The 22123-nt window shown below is 33.6% G+C and overlaps 1 protein-coding gene across 1 annotated transcript; it reads left to right on the forward strand.

The window, feature by feature from the left end:
* The first annotated feature begins 1875 nt into the window (after nucleotides 1-1875).
* Nucleotides 1876-21753, forward strand: LOC128156241 (uncharacterized). The gene is made up of 6 exons (XM_052818298.1): nucleotides 1876-3285; nucleotides 3488-3762; nucleotides 3947-4187; nucleotides 6478-6579; nucleotides 14789-14872; nucleotides 21515-21753. Exons 1-6 carry the CDS (start codon nucleotides 2049-2051, stop codon nucleotides 21751-21753), a joined length of 2178 nt encoding a protein of 725 aa, XP_052674258.1. The 5' UTR covers nucleotides 1876-2048.
* Nucleotides 21754-22123: the final 370 nt, after the last annotated feature.

Genomic DNA, 22123 nt, shown 5'->3' on the forward strand with positions numbered 1-22123 from the left:
ATCTCACTACGCTTCTACGGCGTGTTTATCAGAACGCCGAGCCACGGTGCATACTTTGTGCATGTTTAAAGTGCGCGCCGTCGCATGGCGTTCTTAAATGTGCAAGGCGACCCCACCGCGACGGACGAAGATGCCGTTGCGTTGTTACGGCGCTGTAGGAGACTCTACTGCGTTTACCTTGGCGTTTTACATTATTTAAGGACGCAGCGGGATCGCCGTGAGGACGCAGCTCCGGTGTGACAGGGGTTTTACCTATGGGTCATCTACTAAAATAACATTACTACACATTGGTTTAAACATAACGCACCGGTATATGAACATTATTTATTATAATAGATATTTTAAAAATTGAGTTAAAAGTTTTGCAATTAAATAGGCAATTTAAAAAAAATTCTTTCAGTTTGCAATTAAGAAATGTAAAATAAAAAGAATAGAATCTGACAGAAAACTAAAGCATGAAGATCGTAGATCGCATAGAAATGTTATGTACATTTGTTGGCGTGCTTAAAGTTACATAGACACGACATGAGCTCAAAATGTTTTGATTTAATTCTTCATTTTTAATGTCTAGAATGGTTAATATGGGTATCCGTAATGCTTCGTCGAAATTTGAATGTCACATATTGAGTTACAAATTCTTTGTTTCGTATATACATGTATATATATATATATATATATATATATATATATATATATATATATATATATATATATATATATATATATATATATATATATATATATATATATATACTAGACTTTGACCCGTGCGTGTACGGGTTGACATTGCATATCGGACATTTACGAAATAGGTACATTGTCACAAAGCTATAAACCTACAATAATGTTATTAATTTCACCACACTTTCCTTAGTTTGAATAATCTGTGTCTCGGGAAAGGCCCTCACCACAGTTAGAATGCCTCCCTGATACCCGTAATGTAGCAGAAAATTGCAGAATCGCTCCGGAACGATTTTGGAGAAAGTTAATGAAGTTCCCTTGAAAATAACAGTCAAATTCATCACAACAAACCTTTTTAAGACTGCAAATACCTTTCAACTAAAAATTTTAATCCATAGAATGGAAGAATTCAACACCTTTTCACCAACGTACACGTATTTTCTTTGTAAAACTGGGTCCGTAGGACATTTTTCATTTTTACGATAAAACATATTCAATCTTCACTCTCCTAACAAATATGATGTAACTTTTTTGCATGTAATCAAATATTTTTTGTCATCACGAAGACAAAAGTAAGTACTTAGTTGAAATGTATATTTGTAATTTTATATATATATATATATATATATATATATATATATATATATATATATATATATATATATATATATATATATATATATATATATATATATATATATATATATAAAGGTGCGGATCGAGATTTTAAATAGATTGATGCCCTAGGTGAGTGATAGGATTTAAATTGAGGAGAAAGTATGGGAAAGTCACAGGAAAAGGTCTGCTATGCTATAATATAGCCCAAAGAAAAAGAAGGCCCTTCTATGGGTGGTAAAGGCAAAAGACAAAATTAATATTTTATTATTCTATTATAATCGTATTTGTCAATTCAGTTGAGATCAAGTCGTACAGTTCATCTCGTAACTTAAATACTTATTATGCTAAAAAAGGAACTAGTGTCGTTGCGTTCAATGTATGCATACCTATTAGCCAATGACTGGACAGTTAACCATTAGTAGACCCCGCCTTCATCAAATCGGAGTTTATCATGTTCTGACCAAAGTCCAAGCTCTTGTTAAAACGATTCTAATGATTCAAACTGCACAAAAATCAACTATTTTATACATAAAAATTTTAAAATTTTGATCTCAAATCGTGTCTAGGTCCCTTAAAAGGAACGTCTCGTCAATGGTCTTTATAATATGAATTTAAAGTCTGTTCAAATTCAAATCGAAACCTACAGCTGTATAAATAATTGGTTTTCGAATGAGACCAGGAAGTGCTGATAGGCTTGTAGAAGAAATGTACTCTATCAAGATTTGATTTTTACGAAAAAGCTCCGAAGGATGGATATTTATTTCAGTATATTGTCGGTCATTATAACGTATCTGAATTTGGCATATGGGAATCTATGTGATCCTAGCAATGGACCTGAAGGAACATACGACTGTGTACACATTCCTGAGTATGACAGCTACCAATGGGCTGTTTGTTTGTCCAGTCAAACCTTGAGAAAACACACGTCTAGATCTTTTGGATGCAAAGGGTCATCCTACTGTTGGTTATCATGTACCAAGAGTATATACCCAACGTCCCTGTTCGGATATGTTGCGAAGGAATGCAGATGCGATCCAATCGAAAATGAAAAAAGAAAACGATCATTGCAAGGAAATATCCAAAATGTTAAGGTCAAGGTGCCACCTGAATGCTACATTCCGTCTTTTACTAGTAATTGTGATTGGTATTCTCATTGCTTAGAGGCACATTCGTCATGCGAACAAACCGAATTTCATTATGCGGTTTCGTACGGAAAAGCGATTTGCTCTATCTTTGTCGATACTTTCAATTCGTTTTCAGAAGAAGGAAAGAAGTGGATTACATCATCGCAAAAATGTATAGCTAATAAATTGAAATCAATTTTGATGCCAAATGACAAATCAGATTGCAGAAATCTTCGCGAGCGTGCATACTTAGCACATACTAAATGCTACTTATATCTTAGTAGACCTCGATTTTGTAGCCTGCAACATACAGACCAAATGAAAATCTACTGGAGCATAAAACAAGTATACCAGAATTCTTTTAGTGAGCACTTTGACGATGCAATGGCTAAATTTAGATCTTGTCTTCGTAACGATGTTTACAATGAGCAAAAGGAATACATATTTTATGTTAAAAAAGATATCGATGCAACCCCAAAGGCAATTGAAAAAGAGTTTGCTTCATCTTTGGCAGACCACTTTGCATTTTCATCGCAAGGATTAGACTGGGATGTGGATGTTCAAATGTCTAATCGCATGAGAACAAAACGAGAAATCGATTTTTACAGTGAAAAGAGGTACCAACCTGTTGGTATCTTTGTCAGTCAACAGAGGGTAAAACTAGTAGAACGTTCAAGGATGAACCCAGTCCGAAATTACTTACGAAAAACGTATGATAATGAATATGATAAAGACTTTTTGGTATCCTTTGATGACTTAATAATCAATTCGTTGACAGGAGATGGATTACAAGTTACGGACAATTCCTCACCATACCAATGGCCTGTTTGGCCTGTTTCTTGTTTTATAATAAGGAGCGCAGGTAAAATCTGAAGTCTAGCTTATTTGTAGAGTTGAGGTAAAATTCCATTAAAACTAAAACCCAGAAAACATGGATAAAAAGATATAAAAAGTTTGTGATACAGTGAATGCAAACATGTACTATAATTCACAGTATAAAATCATATAAAATAATATGTTTAAGTTAAAATGTTAGAATGTACTAGATTCTATTTTCTTTTCAGCCAAAGTCGCCATTTGCTTTTCCTTTCCTGGGAATTGCATCATATCCGTTCTCGTTCAACTGTTTAGTAAGGTCCTACCAGATACACCAGAAGAAATAGATACGAAATTCATCCTTTACACAAGAAATAAGACGAATATTTCTCTAAGTTTTTCGGACGTGTCTACGATGTCACACTTTAATCCATCAAAAAGTACTTTTATAATAGTTCACGGACTCCTCTCAAGTGGTGATACGGACTGGGTTAAGAATATGACGTCAAGTCTTTTAGCTCGGGTAAGCAGTCTTCCCGAAAAAGAAACTGTTTACAGCATACTTTTTTCATAAACATTATTCAGTATAATTTTTACAAAATCCAATAGACTTTACTACATAAAGTTTTAACTCAATTTGTATATTGTTCTTTTTTTCAAGTAAAATGCTTTTGACATTTGCAATTTCTTATCTTAATTACATTTAGAAAGATTCAAATGTCATTGTCGTCGATTGGAGGAAAGGTGCAAAATACCTAATACGTTATAATCAGGCTGTTGCAAATACTGAAGTGGTGGGATTCATTCTGAAGCTCATGGTGAAAACACTGGAAAACCATCGAGGGGCCACTGAAACCCACATTCACATTATTGGACATAGCCTAGGGGCCCATGTAGCAGGGTTTGCAGGGAAGTACCACACAAAAGCAAGATATCAAAGGATTACGGGTATCTTATCTTTATTGATAATTAGTATCAATATTACTTTACATGTATATATTTGCATTCCCATTGTTCTTTCCCACTGTAAGCCCATACGGAGGAGCTGCAATTATTTCTCTATAATCGCAATTGCTCTGTCTGTATACTATGACGTAATAAAGGTGTAACGTTATATATACTTTTCCATGACGTTATAGATGTAAACCACTATACGATACATCATGTGTTTTTCTCCAACTCCATAAAATTGATGTATTTAATTAAAACGTGTTTTTGATAACATTTTAAAGGAATTACTGTTTTAACATATCATTGATTCTGTTAACAAATCTATATATTTGCATTTCCATTGTTCTTTCCCACTGGAAGACCATACGGAGGAGCTGCAATTATTTCTCTATAATCGCAATTGCTCTGTCAGTATACTATGACGTCATAAAGGTGTAACGTTATATATACTTTTCCATGACGTTATAGATTTAACGTAGCTCGCGGGTTTGCTGACGTCACAAAAGGAATCGACGTAAAGAGTTGACCGTCATAGTAAACTCATAATTTTATTTTAAAATGACAAATGAGATATTCAGAAGTATAAAAGAAAATATTTTAAAAAGCTTGTATGCGGTTTATGACTGTTTATACAAAGATTTATAATATCAAGTGCTAAAAATTTAAAGACGTCACATACATTGTCACATTTTGTTCTACAAAGATCAAGAATGAGTGTGCGTTAGAACTCTTCCATTTAAAGTCATGTTTTAAAATAGAATATATGCATTAAATTTGCTTTTTTTTTTTTTACAATTATAACTTCCGTAATATGTACTACCGTTTAAATTCTTAAATTTCTTTTGGCTTGAGATAACTGTTTTATTCGATTACATACTTATAATGTCAGTAGCTGCCTGGCATTTTATTTTCGCATTGATTGACTCTGAGTTTCATAAAAACAAAAATAGCAATTTTTTGTATCTTTACAGCCTTACATTAATTGCATTTGATAACATTCACGATGATGTCTAATAAGCATTTATATGTTCTAAAATGTGTTAAACAGCTAGTCTTGTCAATAAATGCATTTCAATTTTGGTGTTCTAAGAAGTAAGGAAAAGGTGACGTCAGGCTAACGTCGTAATGAAAATATAAGGTCTTGAGAAATCTTTTAAATCTTTAAAGTTTTTTTGCCAAAAATTGGCCGAGAACACATACTGATATTTTTTTATGAATTGATTCATAATTATCTCCTCTGTTTTTGTGTTGAGTATGATTAATTTCGTCTGAATCGTTAAAAAGTTTGGAGCATAGTTTTGTAATGCGTTTCTCGGTTAAAATGTGCATTTTACTATATATTTCATTGAAATGGCGTTTCTTGATTTTATTAATGACACTGTATTTGAAACACGATAACATTATTACCGCGCAGACGAATCTTAAATAAATTTTAGAAATAAAACTATAAAACTTATGGATCACGTGGACAAATTTTCAAGGTAGGTTTTCTCACAAGCAGGTAAACCCGCGAGCTACCTTAAACCACTATACGATACATCATGTGTTTTTCTCCAACTCGATTAAAATTGACGTATTTACATGTAATATTAAAACATGTTTTTGATAACATTTTAAAGGAATTACTGTTAGAACATATCATTGATTCTGTTAACAAATCTATGTGAATTAAAAAGATACATTACAGTCTGAATGTTTACTTTTGATGTAATAGCTAAGTGTCAAGGTCTAGGCTAATACAGGTTATTTGCGAGTGGTAAAATGCAAATATATGTAATAAACAACGATTATTTAGTGAACATGGCGTTATGAATAGCAACTGCTCTGCTGGCATATTTTCCATGATGCGCTAGCGCGCATCATGGAATATGCCAACAGAGCAATTGCTATTCATAACGCCATGTTCATTAAATAACGTTGTTTATTTCTTAAATGAATTAAAAAGATACATTACAGTCTGAATGTATACTTTTGATGTAATAGCTAAATGTCAAGGTCTAGCTAATACAGGGTATTTGCGAGTGGTAAATGCAAATATAAGTAATAAACAACGATTATTTAGTGAACATGGCGTTATGAATAGCAACTGCTCTGCTGGCATATTTTCCATGATGCGCTAGCACGCATCATGTAATATGCCAACAGAGCAATTGCTATTCATAACGCCATGTTCACTAAATAACGTTGTTTATTTCTTAAATACATGTTAATTTAATTTCAAAAATATAGATTTTTCTTCGATGTTTGTATCTCATTATAATGTAATTGATTTTTCTTTATTGTAAAGGTTTAGACCCAGCTGGTCCATTTTTCGAGAATAAAACAGATATCGCGAGATTATCCAAGACTGATGCCAATCTAGTAGATGTGATTCATACAGATGTAGACGGTTTGCTTACTTTTTTTTTAGCTCACCTGAGCTGAAAGCTCAAATGAGGTTTTCGGATCACTTTTTGTCCAGCGTCCGTCTGTCCGTCAACCTGTCTGTCTGTAAGCCTTTAACATTTTTTTACTTCTCAAGAACCACTGGGCCAATTTCAACCAAAATTGGCACAAATCATTATTGGGTAAAGGGAATTTAAGTTTGTAAAAGTAGAGGGCCAGGTCCTCTTTCAAGGGGAGATAATTATGATTTATTGAAAATTTGCCGACATTTTTCAAAAATCTTCTTCTCAAAAATCATTTGGCCATAAAAGATGAAAATTTTGTGGAAGCATCCTCAGATAGTATAAAATTAAGTTTGTTTAAATCATGGTCCCCGGGGGTAAGTGGGGCCACAATAGGTGGTCAAATTTTTACATAGGAATATACATGTATAGAGAATTTTTTTTTGGAATCTTTAACTCAGAAAAAGAATGGTCAGAAAGCTTAAACTTGTGTGAAGTATCCTTAGTTAGGGTAGACTACAGTTTGTTTTAACTATGATCCCCAGGGATGGGATGGAAACACAATGGGGAGGTTTTTTTTTACGTAGGAATATATAAAGAGAAAAAGTTTTTTAAAAAAATTGTTTGTTTTTTTTTAGAAAATGTGCAACTTAAGTGAAGTAACCTCAGATAGTGTAAATTCAAATTCGTCAAAATCATATTTTTCAGGAGTAGGGTTGGGTTATATTTGGTTGTCCAAATTTACAAAGGAAACAATTTTAAATTCAAAAAAACCCAAATGTTATAATTCACACACACACACACACACACACACACACACACACACACACACACACACACAAATATATATATATATATATATATATATATATATATATATATATATATATATATATATATATATATATATATATATATATATATATATATATATATATATATATATATAAAGGATTTCAGTAGAAGATAACACAATAATCCATTTCTCTCAAATTTAATCCAGAGCGCCTTCGCCTGATCGGCTCTTCAGTGGATTTCAAATTGTAACAGAAATAACAAACGTTGACGTCGTTATTTTGACGTCATAAAGTTTATATATATATATATATTTATCTCATACGTGTGGTGTATATTACCCGTGTGATAAACCTTTGCTATATCACACGGGTGATGCTATATCAAATACTTCCGGTCGGAACTACTTTTGACACAGCCCCTCGCTTCAACGCTTCAATGACCTAATTTAAGTGGAGCTGTATTGAACATTACTATTTTACATTTGTATGGAAAAATTAATTTTAAAAACAATTATATTAATAAAAAATAATAAAATTATGAAAAAATATGAATAATTGGATCTAAATCACGTTCGTGAAAATGACGTAACAATCAATTTTCAAAAATCTTCTGCTTAATAATCTGATGGCGTTTGGAAAATGAGTGAAGAAAAGAAATACGGAGATTTTTCTGTCATTTGCAATGAATTATCGAAAACTCAAGACATTGACAGCGAAGAAAATCTAAACACAGCTGTTGGTGCAGTTTCAGAAGGTGAGAAAACCCATAAATCAACGCCAGTGCCAGTTATTGATTCAGAAATTTCCGAAATTGAGCGTTTAGAAGTTTTGCGTGCATTATTTCAATCAGAGCTTTCAGAAGAAAATAATGATGATAATGCCAAAATTTTGAAAGAAAACTTGTCAAATCATAATGAGTCAAGATTTGTTCATTACGAGAGTCAAGAAATTGAAAAATTCATTCAAGATAAAGAAAACAAAAACACATTGAGAAAACATTGTATGATGTCAATTTGTTCAGTTCTTTCCTTCGTTCCAAAAATGAAATGCGTGAATTCTACAAAATTTCTCCTACAGAATTAGATGTGTTTATTGCCAATTTTATATCAAGCGTTCGGAAAAAGGGGGGAGAGGAGTTTGAACCGATATCATTGAGAAGTATGATTTCCGGTATTGATAGAGCCCTTCGACGACACCGCTACGAAGCAAGCATCATGCAGTCGCCTGATAATATATTTACAGCCACCAAACAAGCTCTAAAAGCCAAACAAAAAGATCTTCAACAAAAAGGGAAGGGCAATAAGCCACAAAAAGCAGATCCATTATCTGACGACGATATTAATATTCTCTATGACTCCGGAGTTCTAGGAGTTACCTCCCCCCAGTCGCTGTTGAACACGGTATGGTTAAGCAATGCCATCCATTTAGGGTTGCGTGGACACCAGGAACACTATAACCTCTGTTGGGGTGATATTTCATTACATAAAAACCCTGATGGCACAGAATATTTACAGCATTATGAGAGACAAACAAAAACGCGCACCGGTGCTAACACACGTGACACAAGAACAGTTCTTGACAAAATATTTTCAATTCCCCATTTGAATGAAAACAACCCAGTTGAAGTTTATAAGAAATATGCAAGTTTAAGACCACAGGGGTTTTGTGAACCAAACGATCCTTTTTATATTGTACGAAAGCCCATTGAGCTCATTTTCGTAGGTAAAAAAAATATTTTTTTCACGAATAAACGCGAAACTTTTGCGATTAAACGCGTAAGTTTCGCAAATAAACGCGAAACTTTCGCGAATAAACGCGTTACTTTCGCGAATAAACCCAAACTTTCGCGATATTACGCGAAACTTTCGCGATATAACGCGTTAGTTTCGCGATGTAACGCGTTAGTTTCGCGAATAAACGCGAAACTTTCGCGAATAAACGCAAATAAACGCGAAACTTTCGCGATATAACGCGAAACTTTCGCGATGTAACGCGTTAGTTTCGCAAATGAACGCGAAACTTTCGCGAATAAACGCGAAACTTTCGCGATTAAACGCGAAACTTAAATATAAATATTGTTATCTCATAGAAGAAACACTATGAAGAATAATTACTGAAAACAAATATATTAATTTAAATAAAACAAAATAATATCATATAAAGATGTAAATGAATTAGATTTAACCTTGTACAAATAAACATATTCAAACGTAGGAAATCTTTAAAATCTTAGTACTGATTTTCAAAGAACATAATGCATCGCGCTTCTCACATTCTGATGGGCGCTGTATTATTGAAAATGGGGCAGCAACATATTTTAATTATGACAATTTTAATTCGAAATAAACGTTTTATTAGGTACCATTTTAGAATTTAAAGGATATCATTGTTTAAAACGTAATAATATGTATTATATCGCTGAACATAACTTAACGTCTAGTTTTATATCAGAAAGATAAGTCAAGCTGTGAATTGAAATTTTCAAGCTTTTGTTCAAATCTAGATGACGTAAATTCGTCCTCCACATTTATCACATATGTCATTTAAGAATTAATACTAAGATTTAAAAGGTTTGTGACGGTTAAAAATTTATATCAATTTTTATAAGAAAAAAATCATCAATGAATGCCTGTTCGAACACAGGGTCGGCGAACAACTGAAAATCGTAATATGATGCTCAAACTTATTGTCTACTTTGGACATATAACATATAAAAATGTTATGATAAAGTTTTATCAGATTTATTAATATTTATATGCAAAAAGGAAATTTTGTCTTCATAAATCAACGTAACACGGATATTATAATGATAATGAATAATAAGTATTTATTATATAAAACTTAAAAGTGTTTGTTTTCCATCGTTTTTCTTCATACGGGTTCTGTATGAAATGACAATATTTGTATAATGGTTTCACGTTTATTCGCGAAACTTACGCGTTTATTCGCGAAACTTACGCGTTTATTCGCAAAACTAACGCGTTTATTCGCGAAAGTTTCGCGTTATATCGCGAAAGTTACGCGTTATATCGCGAAAGTTCTGCGCTATATCGCGAAAGTTTCGCGTTTATTCGCGAAAGTTACGCGTTTATTCGCGAAAGTTTCGCGTTTATTTGCGAAACTAACGCGTTATATCGCAAAAGTTTCGCGTTTATTCGCGAAAAAATTAATTTTTTTTACCTACGAAAATAAGCTCAATGGGCTTTCGTAATATTGCGACCCGCACTTTTCCATTGTCGGACTAAAAAAGCGATAAATGGTTCATGAAACAAAAGCTTGGAGTAAACAAAATCGGGAAAATTATGGGGAAAATGATTGGAAAATGTCCACAAATTGCAGATTCTGGAAAGCGCCTCACAAACACAAGCACGAGAAAATACTGTGTCCAAAAACTCAGGGAAAACAATATAGCACCTCGGATATAATGCAAGTTACTGGCCACAAAAATGTGAATTCCATCAACAATTATTCCGAAATTACAGTTACAAAACAAAAAGAAATGTCTAAAATATTGTCTACAACGAAAAATACAGATTCAACCACAAGTCCACACGGACAAGCGTCAGCCGCAGGAAGCATTCAACAGGCCCAGTCGCTGTTTGCAGGGGCAATCTTGCACATAAACAATATGAATGTTTACACTTACCAAAATGCCTCCCAGGACTTCCAGCCACCACCAGCCAAGAAATCAAAATGAACATAAAATCCAGCTACATGTATATAATGAACTTCCAGTTGATTGAATTGTTTTGAATTTGGTTTTTGTTTCACACAAATAACCAACATCTCGTAACGTTATGTTTCTAGTAATTGAGTCATTCAAATCCATTGGCATTCGTAACTTTTCAAAGTAATGAGGTCACGCGATCTAATTTTTAAAATCTAATCTGCAACATTTCTTTTGTAAATGTAAGGCTTAATTCAAAATAAGAGAAAAACAAAAACTTAGAACAAAGTCTATTTCAGTTATAATTTATATTCAGATGCGAAAAACTTTCTAATTCAAATACGCACTATTTTGAGCAGCGCAAGGTTACATCAGCTGCTTACGCTGCATTGCACCATCGATTAGAAAAGAAAAAAATCAATCTTCGCTTTTAGGGAACATTTCAAAAACTAAAAAATACTGTTCATATGAGATAAATAGAACATCTATGATTGTGTGATTTTATATTTGCTTTATCCAACTCGTTGAAATGGTTATATTCGCTCGGCAAGCCTCGCGAATATATACACCATTTCAACTCGTTGGATAAAGCAAATATAAAATCACACAATATAGATATCCTCTATATATATAATAGTTTTAATTATAAACATCATTATACATCATTATACATGTTATACATCATTGTCCAGCTATGTTGTGTATGACCCCATTAAGCTGGGTTTTTTTTGTTGTTGTTGCTCAGGTGAGCAATGTGGCCCATGGGTCTTTTGATTCTTACACTTCAAAAGTGGTATGATATCAAAATATATTTCAGCTGCTAGTTTTTTTTAATTAAAAAAATCTTCTATAATCATAGTAATTTTAAACAAGAGTGCGTCAAATTGACAAATTCTAAAGAATATAAAATTCTAATTGGTGTTGTTATGATTCTCGCTTTATCGACGATTCAAGTACTAGTATATTACCTTTCACTGAAGAACAGTTGAAACTGATTTCTAAGGAGAAAAGACCAAGAATCGCTGAACACCTTTATTAATGTATTTCAACCAGACGCAATGGAGGGATTGTTACTATTACAATTTATGATTAGTTCTTAAAAAGTTTAGGTTGGTAAGTGCAATTGGTATTGTCATTCATAATTTTCCATTAGGAAAAGAGAAAGGTACTTAATTGCAAAATTACAAATTACCTAGACCTACAGGCATGTTCACGAAACTTTCCTAAGATATGATCTAAGTGTGTTCCTAAGATATGACTTAGGAAAAAAGTTAGGAACATCGTAAGATCAACTTAGGGCACGTCTTAAGATGTAGCTGGAAAGTTACTTAGGAACATCTTAAGTTAGGATATCCTAACCTTCTACAACCATTCTTATTTTTAACATTTATTCATTCAGATCGAATTTGAGAGACTTGTGTAGGGATGAATCGTTATACATTTTGCCAGAGAAAATTGTACGCTTCGGTAGTTAACACAAAAGGCCTAAAACCAGTAATTTTTATGAATACATTTTAATATTTTTACACTTACCTAAATATAAATCAGTTACCAATAACAATTTAGTTTTTTTTTTAAATGACCCCCCCCCCCCCCCCCAAAGAATATTAAAATAAAAAATATCACAAGCCCCAAAAAATTCAAATAACTGTTCTTTTTTTTTTTTAAATATGTATCAGGACAGAATTGGCTTACAAGCAGATAATTATGTAAGCAACACGTGTGTATTGTCATTTGATAATTAACATTTGAGAATCTTGTCATATAAACACGCGATTTTCATAGAATTTGAAACGTTACATGGGGCATGGGGAAACACATGTACTAGTACAAACACAACCAGTTTCTCTTTAATCTGCAATATATAGAAAACACGAACATGTTAAATAAGAAATAAGTTGTAATATATCTCGAAATATATAAATACAAGTCACTCAACATTACACATTTTTTTGAAGATTATTTTTTTCAGAATAAAGTGATAAAAATTAGGAATGATCACGCATGGCTTATATAACCCTTTACTTAAACCCTTTACTCTAACTCTTTAAAAATGTTTTACTTTTTATAGCAAAGGGCATTTAAATAATTATTATAATCAAAACAATGAATGCAAGTCATTTAGTGTACAGTGTAGATAAAAAAAATAAGTAACTAACTTTCATTCGCCAAACAGAGATACTATTAGCGAAAAAAATTCTTAATTTCTCCAATCCCAGGCAGGCATGTAGCAACGGGGAAGTAGTCAGAGTTCGGGGTCCCCCTCCACATCATTTTGTTAAAATGAAGATATATGATAGAATAATTTACTATGCCCCCCCCCCTTCCTCCCGGATTAGGAATTTGATGTTTGTCGGAAATGCTGGAACTGTGGAAAATATTGCTTTATTCTACCGGTCTTAAGGAAAGGCTTCACAACATCCAAAGATCTCAAAAAACGTAATTTTATAGCTTTAGGATGGTCTTAGGACATGGTAGGTGATGTCTTAAAGTTAGGACAAAGTTATGGCGCTTCCTAAATTTAGGAGAGCTTCGAGAAACAGACTTAAGACTAAGACGTATCCTAAGATGTACTTAGGACACACCATAGTCCTAAGATACCTTCGTGAACATGCCTGCTGGTTTATAGATAAGAACGTTGAAAAAAGAAAATTTAAATAAATGTTGTTTGTATGAGTGGTTCTTAAAACTTTGTAGCTCGTTCACTGGGTAAGCTTGGATTTTTATCAACACCCCTGCGAATGTTATTCTCATTTAAATTTTCGACCACGTGTTTTTATTTGACCCTTTTCGTTTCGCAGTAAAAATCGTACCTCGTGTTTATAGTCTACTTTAGAGAATCTAGGTATTTGTAGTCAAATATATTTTAAGATCTAGAGGTTTATTGATTTTAAACTTTATATCTTCATTAATTAGTGGAGAAAATGAGTTCTAGAAATAAATGTGACAATACAAAAAAAATAGGTTTTTTTCTGCTGTTGCAACAATTAACATGCTTATAGAAGAGATCCCCCTATGGGTTTATTTTCGATCCGCGCCTGCTCTTTTTCTGCTGTTGCAACAATTAACATGCTTATAGAAGAGATCCCCCTATGGGTTTATTTTCGATCCGCGCCTGCTCTTAGTAATAGCATTAATAGTGAAACAGACTATACTATTTCATGCAGAGTGTTCCTTGAAAATGGCTCGATAAACTAAGTTTTTATGCAAAACAGACACCATTATTTTTTTAAAACACATGGTATTGCACATAACAAGCATTAAACATGGCTATGATTTATTTAGCAACCCGATGTTTATATTTTCAACCACTCTACACGTGGTTGAACACGAACGAAAACTCTGTTCTGAATATCATCGTTTTATTTAAATAACCACTAGATGATGAAATAAAACATAGATCTTAAAAGATGTTGATGTTTGAACATAAATCAAGGCAGGATATGATAGGAAAAACGACCAGTACTTACGTATTTTAAGAATATTATCCGAACACATATACTTCCGCTCGACATTTCACAGGAACTGAACAGATCTCAGTGAAGTCTCGTGAACTTTCATTCAATCACCTCTGGATTTATTACACACTTATCAACGATAAAGAAAACATTCCGAACACATTCGCAGGGGTGATCAAGGTACTGGGTTATTAACACAATGTTAGAGAATATGATATTTTTGTTATTCGAAAGAAACTGAATACAGTGATTACATTAAAGTAAAGCCGGTGTATTTTTATAATTGTAGGGTTTGGATATCTAAATCCCCTGGGGCACCTGGATTTTTATCCAAATGGCGGCGAAGACCAACCCGGGTGTGATTTCTTAACAGGTAAGATTAAACTACGCACCGAAGCACCTGTATAAATCGGTTATTTTTTTAATTGTTACAGGGGTTGTATATTGTGACAAAACAAGAGAATTTCCCTTTTTGTAACATTCATTTTATGCAAATAAATGTCGCAAATATAAATAATGTTATAGTACACTTTTGATGCCCTTTTTCTATCGTTTTTAATGGAATCTTCATTTTAAATTCAAGCAGAAATATTGTTAATGTGCATGGCTTGTGTTCATGAGATGTTTTATAATCTCGTATTCAATAAATGTAGAGAATGACTTTCACTCTTTTGTTTTTAGCTCACCTGAGCTCAAGTGAGCTATTCTGATCACATTTTGTCCGTCGTCCGTCCGTCCGTCTGTCCGTCTGTCTGTCTGTAAACTCTTCACATTTTTCAACATCTTCTCAATTTCAACCAAACTCGGCACAAAGCATCTTTAGGCTAAGGGGATTAAAAGTTGTGAAAATTAAGGATCACGCCCTTGTACAAGGGGAGATAATTAGATATTAGTGAAAATTTTCGAGAAATTTTAAAAAATCTTCTCCTCAAGAACCATAAGGCCAGAAAAGCTGAACCTTGTGTAGTAGCATCCTCAGAGAGTGTAATTTCAAAGTTGTGAAAAGTTGTGAAAATCGTGACCCCCGGAAGTAAGGCAGGGCCACAATGAAGGGGGGGGGGGGTCGAATTTTTACGTAGGAATACCGGTATATAGAGTAAATCTTTAAAAATCTTCTTCTGAGAAACTATAAGGCCAGGCAAATTAAAACTATGTGAAAGCATCCTTAGGTAGTAAGTTGTGAAAATCATGACCCCCGGGTTAGGGTGGACAAAGAAATATATAGAGTAAATCTTTGAAAAATCTTCTCTTCAAGAATCATTTGGCCAGGAAAGCCGAAATTGTGTAGTAGCATCCTCAGGTAGGTTAAATTCAAAATTGTGAAAATCATGACCCTCAAAAGTGAGGTGGAGCCACAATTCGACCCCCCCCCCCCCTCGTTGTAAATCTTTAAATTAAAGCTGAAACTTGTGTGGAATTTATGCATCGTCAGGTAGTGAAAATTCAAGTCTGTTCAAATCATGATCCCCGAGGGTAGGATGGGGTCACAACGGGGTGGGGGAGGGGGGGGCAAGTTTTTCATAGGAATATATAAATATCTTTAAATCTTTTTTCTAAAGATTTCTAAAGAGAAGCTGTAACTTTAGTGAAACAGAAAGAAACTTCAGAGAGTATAGATTCAAATTTGTTCAATTAAGGTCAAGATCTAGTAAGTGATTCCAGAGTGTCTTTTCCGTGCTAGAACCATTATGACGTCATAATTGATTTGGTGAATTTTTTCGCGTATTTTACGGCTTTAAAGGAATTATGTAGAAAATAACACAATATTTTGACATTCTATATTTAATCACGGGAAAAGTAATCCCGGTACCTATATTCAATTTGACATCATTTTAAAGAGGTCAAGAGCTTGTTTAATGCCGTTTTTGGAGAGACTGTAGGCAATCAACATATATTTCATTAGTCAAAAATGGACAAAACTCCGAGATTTGTTACTTATACCCTTCATATTTCATAGAAAATGGTTGTTTAAAACATGATTTTTCATTGTGTTTACCAAAAATTTAAGCCCCGGTACACCCTATGAAACAAATATATTGTTATGAAGCATCCTTGAAAGAATTTATATCTTGAATTTCAAAAACCTGTATGCACCTTTCATTTACTAGATCTTGACCTTAAAATCTTTAGGAGTATAGTGGGGCCCCATTGTGGATATAGTTGTACAAAGGAAAACATTTTGATTTTTCACAAAAACTGAAATGTTATTATGTATGCTTTTACTTATGCTTTTACTTATATGCAAGCATTTTTACATATTGCTGATTCTTTAGAATTGTTTAAACGTTGGGCCCTGGACGATTATTTGGCCTCACAATATTAATGGGTTCAGAGTTTGATGTCGGTTTATATCCTGTATATAAACAATCGTCTAGGGTCTTTATGGGAACTGCAATGCTGTAAATGTGATATGACAATAAAATAATCCTGTTAAAAAAGGAACTTGATTTTAGATATACAAATATCCAGGAGGAACCGGATTTTTTTAATACAGGATCTACATGTATTATACCACATTGTCCAGATATTTTGAATTATGACTCCATGAAGCTGATTTTATCATGCCCATTGTTGCTCAGGTGAGCGATGTGGGCCATAGGCCTCTTGTTTGAGAAAGTTATCGTGACTTGACTTAGATAAATATGTAAATTAAAAGTTAAATGGATGGCAGAAATATGCCACCATACAATCTTTTATGTAGTTTTTGCAAGCTGGTTAGTTTTTAAATGCATGCCACGATGTTGATGAGATAGCAGTGTTACATCATCTGCAAAATCTAGACCGTCCAACTTTTCTGACATAGTCCAACTGATTCAAGTTTGCTTGTTTTTGATGGTTTATCGAATGCCCAAGACAATGCAGAATGCAAAGAGAAGGGGAAAGACACCCCTTTTTAAAGCGCTTAGCCATAGCTCAGCGCTTTATTGTCGTTAGACTTCTACTTCTGGTGCATCGAATAACTGCCCCCTATGGGCAAAAGTATACATTATTCAAAATTGGTTAGGGAACCAGTTTCAGTGGTTTATGCACATAACCAATCGCAAATTCTCGGGCCTTTCCGGCAGGCTCGGAAAAACACCTCGAATGTATTAACATTACCGGGTGTTAGAATTTTATACAAAATGGAGTCGCTTTCCCATTAAAATAAGTATATGCTAGACAGCCTTATAAGTCGCTTCTGTGTTATATTTTAGGGTATATCATTTACTTTATTGAAGTCTAGCTTACATCTCAACAGATCGTAAAATGTGCTGTATTTATATCAAGTTTTATTAAAAGGGGGGTTGTCATGGACGCCTAGGTAATAAATTCGAGGTGTTTTTCCGAGCCTGCCGGAAAGGCCCGAGAAGCTGCGATTGGCACATAACTGCACGGGCTATTGTGAATCGTACGGGCTATTGTGAATTTAATGTACGGGGCTTACAAACATCATTGCAGGCGGTGCCACGCAGTGATAAGGATATTGTGCGAATACAGAAGCTGAAATGTTATATACATATATCTGTTATATACATACATAGGCTGGGTTAGCGCTTTTCAGTACTATCAGTACTTTGATTTACTTCTGTTTTCAAGTTGAACACATCTGATAGTTTTGTTTCACAGATAATTTAGACGTTCAAGTCTGTTTACAACATGTTAAGGATGGAGATAAGTTTATCTAGGATTCCAAAATTACCAAGAACTCTTTTTAAGATGCCTCGATCATTGCATCAAGTATGTTTAAGACACTACGTTACAAGATGGCGATTCATATGTTTTGTTAAATTATTTGTATCGAATCCGGGACGTTTGTTTATATTAATTGATTTTTCTAAATCATTATTTTTATCCAGAAATGCATAATTTTTTCGCCTATCTGACTTCTCTACTTCTTATGCATCATTATAACTATTATAATCAAGTAATTTGCTGCTGATTTGAGAAACTATTTCAAGGTGTACTGAGGCTAGGCGAATAACACTGTCAAAAGCTTTAGTAAAGTCGATAAAATTGATGTAAAGGGGAGAATTCTATTCATAATTGCTCTGATCTAGAATTTGTCTGAGAGGTAAAACCTAGTCGATCAGCGCTTGAAGTTCCCTTCCTATACATTCTTGTTCTTTCCGCAGTATTTAAGGATCTGTTAATTTTGTGATTCTATAAAGTATTACTCTGCTTGTAAACTTAATTGTGACCGAGAGCAGCAATTATTATTGTTATACTTTCATGTTAAATACTGAAGTCTGATTGGTTTAAACGAAGTTCATAATCCGTTCTATTACCCTCAGCGTTAGCAACGCACTTAGCAACGGGTAACATTAAAAATTGTTACATGCGCGAAAATTATGCGCGTACGGTTCGCCGTAGAATTCACATTATTCCTATGTAAAAGCAGTTAAGTTTTCTTTCAAATTAAGACATTCAGTATGACAAAATAAATAGTGCATGTTTGGTAGGATAACAGTTGAAATTGACACCCCTCGAAAACCATTGTCAACCTCCGCTTCGCGTCGGTTGACAATGGTTTTCTCGGGATGTCAATTTCAACTGTTACCCTCCCAAACAGGCACTATTTATATAATATTTAGAGAGGTCTTCTTTTTTGGAAGTACGTTGTATAGCGCATGCTTTCCAGAAAGTTGTTGTCTTCTGATCCACCTATCTGCTGCAGAGTAGTTGTCGAGATGTTTGCATTTCTGGTGTCCAGAATTCTTTTGTCTATCCTTACAAAAGTATTATACCAAAACTTAACAAATTACGTGTATGACACATACTAGTATTTTGTAACAAGAGGTCCAATGGGCCACATCGCTCACCTGAGCAACACTGGCTTTACATGGGCATTCAAAGGATATTGTGCCATATGGCCCCTCGGTAGATTCACCAAAAATGAATGTCCAAATTTTACACTAATTTTTGCATATACTTAATCTTTGACATATTTACCTTAAGTTTATGGAATACCATTTTTACCGAAAATAAGATCATATGCAATATAAATAACTAAATTTTCAGTTAGTGGTCACGGTCAACTTCCAGTTCCCTTTATTTTATTTTTAAAAATCCTATATGTGAAAGAAGAAAAGTGTACCCTAATGCACCAGTATGAATGTGCTCAATTCCTCAAATAAAAAACATTGAAAAATTTAATTGGCCTTCTCCATTATAAAATATTGTCGTTTACCAGACATGAATTCATTTCATACGACGTTTAATATCCTTACTCACTTGACTGATGAATAAACTTACCTGAAAAATGTGTCACATATGTTAAAGAGCTTTAATTCAAATCAATGTATTGGCAGGCCTGTCGCTCTATTGTACCAAGGCCCACCCATTATTATCATCTTTATTAAAAATCAACAAAATGAATGTCTACAAACAAAGATGATTTACCGTTGCAAAATTTTTTGAAGAACAACAATAATGCATCTATCCTCGTAATAAAAATGTGTCAGGACTATGGAAACTGTTTAAAAGACGTCGTTTTTATTTACTTGTGTTTGAAAAACTATCAATTGTGTAGATTTTATGCAATTCATCGTTTAAGAAGGGGCACCAGAAAGTAGTTACAGCATATCATCCTTTTAGCAAGACATTTCTATTAATAAACCAAAATTTCAGCGTCAATCGTAGAATTATAAACAAGATGCATAGCTTGGTTTGAGTCATGTTTTTGTTCACATGAGTTTATTACATTCAACTTAAGATTTTTAAACTTGATATTACCCATTCAGTATAGCTGCATTTGAAATATAAACAAACTAAAGCATGACATCAACTTTGTGTACAAACACAGCATTGTGCGAAAAGCTATGCATCTTGCTTATAGCTCGAAGCTTGACTATCAGATACGGTAAGTAAATAGAAAATTTTCAACAATTAAAACAAGAGAAAAGTACACTAAAACAAAGAAAGAACACAATTTATTTTTTATCATATATATACTTAAATATTTCTAGCAGCAAGAATAATCTCCGTTTAGATTGAACGTGCTGAGCATCTTAATAAAACATGTTGCATTAATCAACCATTACGTAGAGATCGTACCGAATTACATGTACCAACAGAATGAATAGTATTTTATCACATGTTGTTAGTGAATCAGATTTTGCGCAGGTACGTGTAAACAATCAGCTGTCTAATTTACCGGTCCAACGTTACACGTAAAAATTTTAAATTCTAAAATAAAGATGATGGTTCCTCTCAAGTTAAAAGAAACTAAACATGCTAAACGAAAATCAAAACAAGCTATAAAACCACCGTCACAAATGAAAATGTCAACGCATTGAATATTTAACCTCAATTTACTTCACATGAACGGCAAAAATATATTTTGGATGTTTCAAATATTCCCTTCTCACGTAAACTGTTGCACAACAAGCAAATTCTCCGTTCAAGATGGCTGCTTGTAACATAGACTGGTCCTCTAAACTGGTCTTCGATATATGAAATATCGAGTCCGAAGTTAAACTGATTGACCCCCATAATCCCTTCGCACGTAAACAAATTCATCTCTGTTTAAAATATCGAGCCCGAAGTTAAACTGATTGAGTCCAATTCTATCTGTCTTATTATTATTTTCGTAAATTACTCAAATTTGAAACAGAATTAGCCCTTAATTTTTGCAATTTATATTTTCCTTCCCATAAGGATTATTTATGCTAAATTACGTTGAATTTGACTCTTGAGAAGAAGATTTTTTAAAATGCACCCCCTTTTTCTACAGTTTCGATGTTTTCTCCGCTTTGAATAAAGATTGGTCTTTCATTTCTGCAATTTATATTCTCCTTCCCATAAGGATGCTTTGTGCCAACTTTTGTTAAAATTGGCCAAACGGTTTTAGAGAGGAATTCGAAGTTCAAAATGTAAAAAAGTAACAGACGGACGACGGACAAAATGGGATCAGAATTATAGCTCACTTGAGCTTTCAGCTCAGGTGAGCTAAAAATTTGGAGGGGGTGTATAAGCATACATTTTGAGTTTCCTCTGCTTATGCATTTCAATTAATTTAGAGGTCTTGTGATTTCAGGCCCCGCGTGTAGCCACTCTAGAGCTCAGGTGTTTTTTACTGCTTCAATCAGATCCGACCGCATTTTTGGCGCCAGACAGTGCAAGCTATTGGCACAGTGCAGAACAGGAGAAAATTTAAACTGGAACGGACAAGAAGATAACAAAATGGGATTTCATATAGATGTCACTAAGAAAAGGGAGGTTAACACGATGTACTATTTAAAAACTAATATTAAGGATCTTGGGGACGTGCCATGATACATGTATTGCTCCATACCCGTGTATTTTTAAAAATTTTTGATTGACTACCTATTTACCCTATTTATATGATTTAATGATGGGAAATGATTTATATTTTAAACTTATAAGTAGAAGTTATCATATCGAAATGAATGCTCCTTTTTCCCGTGGAATATATAAGGTAGCTCATCATATAACTATATACAAGAATTAATGTTAAATGCAGATTGTAAAACACATGTAATGACGAACTATTTTCGCTCAGCGATGCAATGATAATACTTAATTAAGGGATAAGAAATCACTCTTTGAGTATTATGTGGTAATAATCCAAGCTTTATGATAGATTTGATTACCCTCCGACCGTAATTAACACCTCATAACATTT

The sequence above is a fragment of the Crassostrea angulata genome, chromosome 7, assembly GCF_025612915.1.
Source record: "Crassostrea angulata isolate pt1a10 chromosome 7, ASM2561291v2, whole genome shotgun sequence".
NCBI classification, from domain to species: domain Eukaryota; kingdom Metazoa; phylum Mollusca; class Bivalvia; order Ostreida; family Ostreidae; genus Magallana; species Magallana angulata.

Coding starts and splice junctions, on each gene's coding strand:
- LOC128156241 (XM_052818298.1), top strand. CDS start 2,049: ATGGATATTTATTTCAGTATATTGTCGGTCATTATAACGTATCTGAAT. Junction 3,286..3,487: donor TTTTATAATAAGGAGCGCAG/GTAAAATCTGAA, acceptor TTTTCTTTTCAG/CCAAAGTCGCCATTTGCTTT. Junction 6,580..14,788: donor GATTCATACAGATGTAGACG/GTTTGCTTACTT, acceptor TTATAATTGTAG/GGTTTGGATATCTAAATCCC.